Source organism: Ostrea edulis, chromosome 10, assembly GCF_947568905.1.
Source record: "Ostrea edulis chromosome 10, xbOstEdul1.1, whole genome shotgun sequence".
Lineage (NCBI taxonomy): Eukaryota > Metazoa > Mollusca > Bivalvia > Ostreida > Ostreidae > Ostrea > Ostrea edulis.
The window spans coordinates 6,685,354-6,695,096 of NC_079173.1; the positions used below are offsets into that span (position 1 = coordinate 6,685,354).

Genomic DNA, 9,743 nt, shown 5'->3' on the forward strand with positions numbered 1-9,743 from the left:
TTCATAAAACAGAATTGGTTAAGAGTTCTCCTGGAGAAATTGATTTTCATTATAGGACTCACGGCGGGTGTGACCGGTCGACAGAGGATGCGCACTCCTAGGCACCTGATCCCACCTCCGATATATCAAGGGCTCCGTGTTGCCCAACTCTTTATTTTGTATTGCTTGTACATATAGGAGTTATTAGATTGATTACTGTTCGTTATCTTCATCTTTCATTATATAGTAATCGAAATTTGGGTACGAGTTTGTCTGATTAAACACTGTTTCATTTTAGGCATTGAAATCTGGGTACGATTCCTCTTTGAAACAAAGTCGAGGATTTCATACATTATACATAATTTACTATGAACATGCCCTTCAATTGAATAAAAGAAGGAAATAATATAAAATGCTATATTTGTACAAGTTTTTTTTCATTTAATTAAATTTTGTTCTACTTATACATATGACGATAATTATTGTAATTATTGCAATTAAACACTCATTTTAAAAAACGACCAATTGATTTTACAGCTTCATTCATATTTTTATTTCCTCTTTTCAGAGATTTTAAAACATACATATTCTATACAATGTTATGAAAGAGACATCTAACTGCAATTGAAGGTACTAAGAGAGAGAGAGAGAGACGCACACACACACACACACACGCGCGCGCGCGCGCATGCAAGCATTTTATCATATGTCAAAAATGGTGAATGTGCTGGCGTCATAATGTCTTACAGTATTTAGAGTCAGAATAAAGACAATCAGAATTTAATCCACATTACAACACCATGAACATACTTAATACGTTTGCAAAGTATAAAAACAAATCCTTTAAAATCACGTTTCTATCTTCATAATTTTCAGAATGTCTATCTTTTAAATCCCAAAAATCTGAGAATGCGATCCCTCCATCTTCTACGCGGTCTCACCACACGTGGTTCTTCCGCAGGAGAAAGTCCCGTGGTGCTTTGGAAACTACACGGTAAAGGCCTCGGTTTCACGGGATTGATCTTCTCTTTGTTCTTGGTGGAATCCTGGGATTCAGGTGCAAGTTTGAAGGTTTCTATACTCGATAGAAACAGCTTTCGGGGAATAAACTTTTGTATTTTCCCTGTTTCTAATGCAGTAAGTCCCCCAGGTTTGTCCTGTCCACTTTGGACTGGTTTAGTTTTCTGTTTTAACTCTTGTACCGGTAATTTAACAGGTTTCGGTAGACACTCATTTTCCATTTCCTGGTTCGCATCTGAAGTGTTCGCATTTTTTGTTTCTTCCATAATACTGCCGTCATCCTGATCTAGATTCTGGGCTGCTATATCATGGAGAACTATTGTACATGCCTTTTCGACAATGCTCAGGATATATGCTGCAACATCCTCTATTTTTATTTCAAGTTCTTCGCTACTGATATCAGGAAGGGAATATGTGATTTGTCCGTTCTCTGCATTCAGTCCGCTCTCAATGGTTGTCGTGTCTTCTGACACTTTCTCCAACACTGTTTCTCCAGTTTCCATGCTTGTTTCAAACAAATTTCTCTTCTTTATTTTCTTCGGTTTGTGTAACTGCAAAAAATATTCATCATCAGCCCATGACGGCAGGAATGAAGAAACATTTGCATTAGAAGTTTTTAAAACTTCGATTTTCAAGATGGTGTCCTTAACCTGATCATAAGGTACAAAGTCATTTTTTAAATCATTGTCGTCTGCCATAGAACGGAAAACATTTCCAGAAATCATCTTTTGATTTTCCATTTGCCTCAAAGCAAGCGCACAGTATGTTTATGGTTGGTCGCAAGGGTGAATGTGGTACGTCGTACACATTATGACGTGCTGTACATTGTGACGTTATAATTTCGTGACGTTTAAGAAATCAGATGAGCATATAGTATGGCCCCCGCCACTCATTGATAATTCGTTATTGGGTAACGAATGATCAATGAGTGGCGGGGGCGGGGACCAGACTAATGAGCATACACTTTCACCCCTTTCTTGCCCTGCTTTTCACTCACAAGGCACATCCTTAGTGTTATATGTATTTACGGTAAATATATAATAACAACAATTTTAATATTTTTCATTTCATGAAAATGAATTCTTGAATTAAATCAATGACTATTGGGATTTAAAAAAAAAAAAAGAGCACTAAAAAATACTACAGCAGCACTCGTATCACACGAGCTTTCACTTCAGGTGAGCTTTAAAAAAACGAGGATGAAGAGTCTGTTCACGAACGCCCCATAATTATTGATTAATTTTCGTAAGATATAAAGTATACATGTGAATATCTAATTTTTTATTGGACCTGAAAGTTTGTTGTGAAGGAGGAAATTGGATATCTAGTGTAGGGTTCTATCTAGAAACGCCTTCAATTTACTGACGGGTGAAAATAACCGAAAGAAAAAACGGTCAATATATATTTTTTTCTTTGTATGAAAATACGAAAGCCAATACAAAGTTTGCAAATGGTCCTATAAAGCATTTAATGAAGAGATTTTTTTTTTAATTGGGGGGGGGGGGGGGGTATCTGTGTTCGTGTCTATGAAAACGCTAAAGGATCTCTTCATCCCAAACATTCCACAGAACGATTAGAAATTATTCAAACTGCCAAAAATTAAGTCAATAAAATTTCTGGTTTCTCGACGATTATTTTACGATGACTATTAAGACTGTTAGTTGTATAGAAGACGAGAAAATGTTCATTTCGTGCGTCAAACAAATCTTTTCTTGAATTCAACAAACAAAAAAAAACCCCGAGTTTCCGTTCTCAAAAATTAAAGTAATTTTTATTTATTGTATGTTATGATGCCAGTCTAATTGTTCAAAATTCAAAAAAGTCGGTATGAAAATTGAGCGACAAGACTGGTCGGACTAGGTAAAAATTATATTGAGAATAGATATGTACAAGGGGCGGGTTCCGGAATTGAAATTAGGGGGCGCCACTTCATCAGGTAGGGGGTCTGGGGCAGCCTTAGATTAGGGCCTCCAGAGGGCCCGGCTCTGGTAAAGCCCCAAAAGCTCAGACTGGACTGTATTTTATAAGGCTTGAAATATGTCTCCTATGTACATCATTTTTACTATTTTCTGTAATTTTTTAAACGAAATATAAGTTCTCCCAATAGTAGTAACAATACGTCAAAACATATTTTCATTTATCTCTCAGAGAGTGGGGAAAATGATGGCTTCTTTTGTTGTTTATTATTTTTTCTATAAACAAGAGACCATAATTTATTTTGTATTTGAAAACTATTACTTCATGTACAGTATACAATGCATGAACAACTTTGATTTTCTTTCAGAGAGAGAGAGATTTGACCGGTTCTGCACAAAGGTTACTGTAAGGGAAATAGAGTCTTTAAGATTTAGAATTCAATAATCAGTTGATTAATTAGCAAGAGACAATATTCAGATTTGACTCGATCAAGTACCTTGACTGTTTTTGATTGATCATAATTAAACATTAGTACTAATTGTAACGGGCATTCTAATTAAAATCAGATCTAGAATATGCTCAATGCGTCCGTCCGGCTGTCTGTATGTCAGTCCGGCTGTCTGTATGTCAGTCCGGCTGTCCGCATGTCAGTCCGGCTGTCTGTATGACTGTCCGGCTGTCTGTATAACTGTCCGGCTGTCTGTATGACTGTCCGGCTGTCTGTATGTCTGTCCGGCTGTATGTATGTATTTACGTCTATCCGTATGTCTGTCCGGCTGTATGTATGTCTGTCCGGCTGTCTGCCTGTCTGTCCGGCTGTCTGTTTGTCTGTCCGTTAGGACCGAAAAACAGTCTGTTAATTTCACTTATAAAAACTCATGTCATTTGAATGTCCCAAATTTACCTGGAAGAGTCCAATATCAACACAATGGGACTTCGAGCATCAATAATTTCCTACCTGAAAAATCTAATAAGTAGACGAAATGAGAGAGAGAGAGAGAGAGAGAGAGAGAGAGAGAGAGAGAGAGAGAGAGAGAGAGAGAGAGAATAGAAATCCTGTTCGGATAATTACCGGTATATAGAGCATGTGCTATTGATACCGACAATTTGTTGAATGGTACATGTATGATCACAATAAAAGAGGAAAATGCAGGCTTTGAATTGAGATTTCAGCTGAATTATATAAATTAAATGTAAATCGTTGTTTCAGTATGTATAATCAGCCACAGGCGGGGAATAAACCATAGGATAAGAAGAGATTGGCATGTAGAGCGAGTTGGCATGTAGAGCGAGTTGGGGTGGGAAAAAGTGTATAAAAATTCGATTTTTCTTCTGCACGGATTTGTTTCTTTGTAAAACCTAAATTGCTTGAATTTGCCTGCCTGAATTTGTTATTTTCCTATAATGTTTAATTTCTGGAAATAGTAAACATTAGTTTTACTCTACAATTTGTTATGTAAAAAATTTGTCTTCTGCATTCCGATAATATATATTATTAGACTGGTAATTATTATAATAGGACTGCTACAGGTAAACTGGACTGTAAGAACAACACAACGTCACAACAATGTCTATAGATTTGTGAATCGTCAGTCTGACAAGTTGCTATAGAAGCATTTAAAACACTGGTCCGCTATTAAAATCATATACCAATACCCTAAAATATTTTCTTGTGATTGCTATGAACAATCATGCAATAACGTCGGATGGGAATTCCTAAAACTGTCAGCGAGACATAAATACACAAACACCAGCCGGCCGACATCGTTCCAGTATTTTTCATATCTGTAAACACTTCCGTATTTTAATCAAGCAAGGGAAGTGAAAATTGTGACCTACTTAAGGGGGCGTGTCCAGGCTTTTATTTGTAATCGCTATTTTTAATTCCTAGTGTTTATGCACGCACATACAAGTTTAGCGAACACATACATGTTCAGTTTGTAAGTAACTATATGCATGAAAGGCGAAGATAAACGAACAGTAAATCCCACAATGAATACAAAATATAGAGTTGGGCAAACAAGTACCCCTGGGCACGTCAAACTGTGTAGACTGACGATTGCATAGTAATTGTAGACTTACAATTTCATCGTTTAGCACAGTTCTGTAGACTGAAAACTGTTTATACCTGTCTAGACTGGCAATTTCACGTCCGAATTAAAGCTGACATGAATTCTTAAATATAGTGGAATTTTCGGTGTCCGCCATATTTCTCTGTTCTTCTGCCATACTGGATAAATATTCTATTGTTATGTAACAGGGTATCTTGCAGACAAAATAACTAATAGGGGAATATATATGAATACGCATTTTCCGAGATATCAGGTCTTTTGTGATGAAGGTACATTCAGTATTCTGTTGAATGCTTTGATGGGTAGACAACGTATGCATATAACTTATAGAATGGCTATTTGAATAACTATAAAAGTTCTGAAAGCGTAACTTTTGTTTATACCAGCCGTTATTATACATTAAATTTACTGCATTAAGAACAAGTCATTAAATTAAATGTGAAATTATTATTTACTTCCTCTGCAACACGAGTGATACTTTTATCAAAGAAATGGCGATTATCTATTTTTGTTTTATCTATTTTATTATCAAATACTCCTAAACTTACTAAATTTGTTTGTCCCTGCAATTCGGGTGGTTGCATATGCCGTCTAGCTGGTAATCATCCCTTAGGCAATAAATGAACGCAGCGATTAGCATTTGTACCCATCACGTGAATATGAAAACATATTTTGCACCTCATCGTGCGTTTTAAAGAGTTCGGCAAAGGGAAATAGCTATTTGGCAACTCAGAAATTGCGTATTGGAACTGTTTTGGGATTTAATGAAATGAAGTACAAATACGTCACTAGTATATACATGTCAGGCGTTGATCTAGCTTTTTTCGCCCCCCCCCCCCCCCCCCCCCCCCAGGGGGGGGGGGGGTCCAGAAGGCTGGGAGTCTGTAAATTCCTGGATTTCTACATATTTAGCCTATACCGTAGACAATGCGATATCATTGCCGATATTGATGTATAACAACGAACAGAAATGCATTTGTGGAATATTTACGATGAAAACCTAATTGATACTAGCCGTTCATTAAAACGTTTTCAGTTCTAGCCACGAGCAGGCCTCCACATTTAGCACCGTTTTTGATTTGTTGTGTGTGTGAGTTTTTAAAAATCTTTTATTCGTATACACAGTATATTTATTTTTTATTTGTTTCTTTTTTATTTATTCATTTATTTATTTTTGTTTTTTTTTGTTTGGCATTTTAGGTTTAACTTTTTAAAGTGAGATGTTCTTAGTTTTAAGCTTAATCAAGCAAGATACATGGTTTGAACATCCTTCTCTTAATTTTCTTTGCGATCTCTTCGCATATTGCTCGTACGTTAATGTTCATGGAATGGGAAAGAAAGCACAAGAGCCAGGGCCGCCAACCGCTCTTCATTCATCGTTGATCTCATATAGCATCTAACCCTCCTTAAGCCCGACAGAGAGCGCTCAGCTTCACTGGAGGCCACTGGTAAGGTGCAGCCTTTGTGCAGGAGTGTTTTGATATCCGGGAATATATCGCCGTCTGTAATTCTAAACGTTGTCAGCACACTGTTACCTTAATTGATGGTTTAAAATGTCTTTATTACTACTACCCACCTGTTTGTTCACTTATTTCACTCAAACCAGAACAGTATGTGTTCCTTTCTACCAAAAAGTTCATTCGTTTTTGTAACTGACCCCAGGACATTAGTACGTTATGTTACAGTTATATAACTAGATGTTGTCACCCGCACACAAGTGGTTCCTTTTGACCATACTCTACGTCGTAACCTGTGTAACTAGCAAAGAAGCCACAATAGGTATATCATGAAAGGAAAACAAGATATATCAACAAGGTGAAATATCACAAGATAACTGTTGCTGGTGTTGTTGGGTTTTTTTTTACATAGATAAAGAAAGCTGCTGTGTTTGTAACTTGAGCAGATTCACTACCACATTGTTTTTATTTAGCGGGTATGATCTGTCAATAGGGGATGCTTACTCCTCCTAGGCACCTGATCCCACCTCTGGTGTGTCCAGGGGTCCGTGTTTGCCAACCTCTCTCTTTTGTATTGCTTATAGGAGTTATGATATCGATCACTGTTCGTTATCTTCACCTTTCATTTAGATACCACCTAAAAGAAAAGCTGTTGAATTCTTTGAAGCAATTACTGGATGGAAGAAAGCAAAGACCAGCACCTCAGAGGAGGAGGATAAGCCTTCAACCACTCAGGACGTTATTGATAAACTGAAGGACAGCGAGAACAGGTCCGAAGATAAGAAGCACACTGTGGATAGCTTTGTGCCTGCGGCCCTGGGGGGCAGGGACCACGAATTTCACAATTTTTGTTCCCCTCCACCCACATATGCTATATGCCAAAATTGGTTGAAATTGGTTCAGGGGTTTCAGAGAAGAAGCTGAAAATGTTCAAATGTTAACGAACGACGCACGACGAACGACGACGGACAAAAACAGATAGCAATAGGTCACCTGAATGATTCAGGTGACCTAAAAATTGTGAAATTCTTTACCCGGGATCAGGTTTTAGGGTACAAATAAGTACATGTATATACAATGAAAATCCATTTAATCTTTAAAAATCTATTTACCTGTTGCTGCCTACTAAAGTTATAAAATCCCCTACCTCTGCATCAAGAGTTCAAGCAACAGAACTAAATAGATAAAAAAAAGTGATGTCTTTTATGTAGTAAAAGCATCCTTTTTACTTCCATGCATTGTAACAAAATATTATGAATGCATACACATGTATGCATTATTAAGACGATTGCGGAATTGATGAAACATCAGCTGAATAACATGTAACATACTGGCAGATGCTGGACAAAACTTGATCACAACAAGAGGCCCATGGGCCACATCGATCACCTGAGTCACCTTGTCCCAAATCTAAAGATTTTCCATATATATTCACAAGTAAAACTTGGTCCCTATTGCGGTCCCATCCTACCCCCGGGGCCATAATTTTGAAAAACTTCTTTCTCCACCATGTCAGGAAGCTTTCATGCAAATTTCAGCTCCTCTGGCCCAGTGGTTCTCGAGAAGATTTTTAAATGACTCCACCCTATTTTTGCATTATTGTGATTATCTCCCCTTTGAAGGGGGCATGAACCTTCATTTGAACAAACTTGAAAGCCCTTCACCCAAGGATACTTTGTGCCAAGTTTGGTTGAAATTGGCCCAGTGGTTCTGGAGAAGATGAAAATGTGAAAAGTTTACTATGCCGACAACAATTAGAAAAGTTCACTTGAGCCTTAACTAAAAACTCACCCGATCCTTCCGTTCAGGTGAGCTAACATATCCAATAGCAAACAAAATAGTTGACAAGAGTAATTAACAATTTCTCACACAATATTTTCAATATACATATTTTATTTGCATTTATAAGAGTATAAAAGATTCATGATGCAGCATTTGACAAATGCAGAAATGCCATTTACAGATCAGTGGAAATTCCAATAATTCAAGCATAGTGAAATTCCATGGAAATTCCATTACTCCAAGCACAGTGAAATAGGCACATTCCACCCTGTGTTCTCCTAAGATGTGTCCATGCTTTGCGGAAGTTGATGTTGATGTATAATTTCAAGTAATCTGAAATGAGCATGTGAAGTTATGTTTAAATATCGTGTACACTTAAAGGACACAACGCATGTTTCTAAACTTTTTCATTTTTTCAGCAAAATTAACTCTTTTTATGCCTAAAACTACTTTAAATGTGTTTTGAATGAAATATTTTGCGTAGTTTTCGAGTTTGAAAGCGATGAAATTCAAATCTTGCGATATGCATATTTTCTTTCGCTAGTTTACGCGCCATTTTGTGTGACATCATATGCGCCCTCGGGTTTGAAAACATCTATTAGCCATTTCATAAACAGATTAGATTTAATCGACAAAAAACCAATTGTCACGTTAACGGCTTGTAAATAATAATGCATTAAGATGTTTTGTGCCGTGCTCGGGTGTACTAGTTGTCGGTAGAAAGGATTTAGACTGAGTATTTTTCAATTTTTCGAAGGAAGGTACGAGAAACAAGAGATGTTTGTAAAACACATATGCCCCCCATGGTGCAAAATTGAAAAGGGTTATAGACACACACATCATTTAATTGAGAGTAGTATCATCAATTCAAAATATTGAGCAGACAATATCTTCCTATGTCAAGAGTGGATTGACCATGTGACCTAGAAATCAATAGGGGTCATCAACTCCTGAAGATGTACCAGTGTACCAAGTTTGATGTCTGTCAAGCAAAGGGTTCTCAAGATATTGAACGAACAGTATATTCCTATGTCCAATTTGATCCTTGACTTTTGACCATGTGACCTTAAAATAATTAGTAGTCATCTTCTCCTGAAGATGTACCAGTGTACCAAGTTTGATGTCTGTCAAGCAAAGAGTTCTCAAGATATTGAGCGGACAGTATATTCCCATGTACAGTTTAACCCTTGACCTTTGACCACGCGACCTCAAAATCAATAGGTGTCATCTTCTCCTGAAGATGTACCAGTGTACCAAGTTTAATGTCTGTCAAGCAAAGGGTTCTCAAGATATGGAGCAGACAGTATATTCCAATGTCCAGTTTGACCCTTGACCTTTGACCATGTGACCTCAAAATCAATAGTGGTCATCTTCTCCTGAAGTCGTATCAGTGTACTAAGTTTGATGTCTGTCAAGAAAAGGGTTCTCAAGATACTGAGCAGGCATTATATTCCCATGTCCAGTTTGACCCTTGACCTTTGACCATGTGACCTCAAAATCAATAGGGGTCATCTTC

General features: G+C 37.2%; 2 protein-coding genes across 2 annotated transcripts in view; both read right to left on the reverse strand.

The window, feature by feature from the left end:
- Positions 1-805: 805 nt before the first annotated feature.
- On the reverse strand, positions 806-1,836 carry LOC130050908 (uncharacterized). Its single transcript, XM_056151759.1, has one exon. It carries the CDS (start codon positions 1,737-1,739, stop codon positions 861-863), a length of 879 nt encoding a protein of 292 aa, XP_056007734.1. The 5' UTR covers positions 1,740-1,836; the 3' UTR covers positions 806-860.
- A 6,484-nt stretch (positions 1,837-8,320) lies between these two features.
- LOC125666658 (integrator complex subunit 15-like) overlaps positions 8,321-9,743 on the reverse strand; it is a 12,866-nt gene continuing 11,443 nt past the window's right edge. Inside the window, exon 7 of the mRNA XM_048899837.2 lies at positions 8,321-8,560. Coding sequence (XP_048755794.2) covers positions 8,506-8,560 — 55 coding nt within the window. The 3' untranslated portion in view covers positions 8,321-8,505. The remainder of the gene's footprint in view (positions 8,561-9,743) is intronic.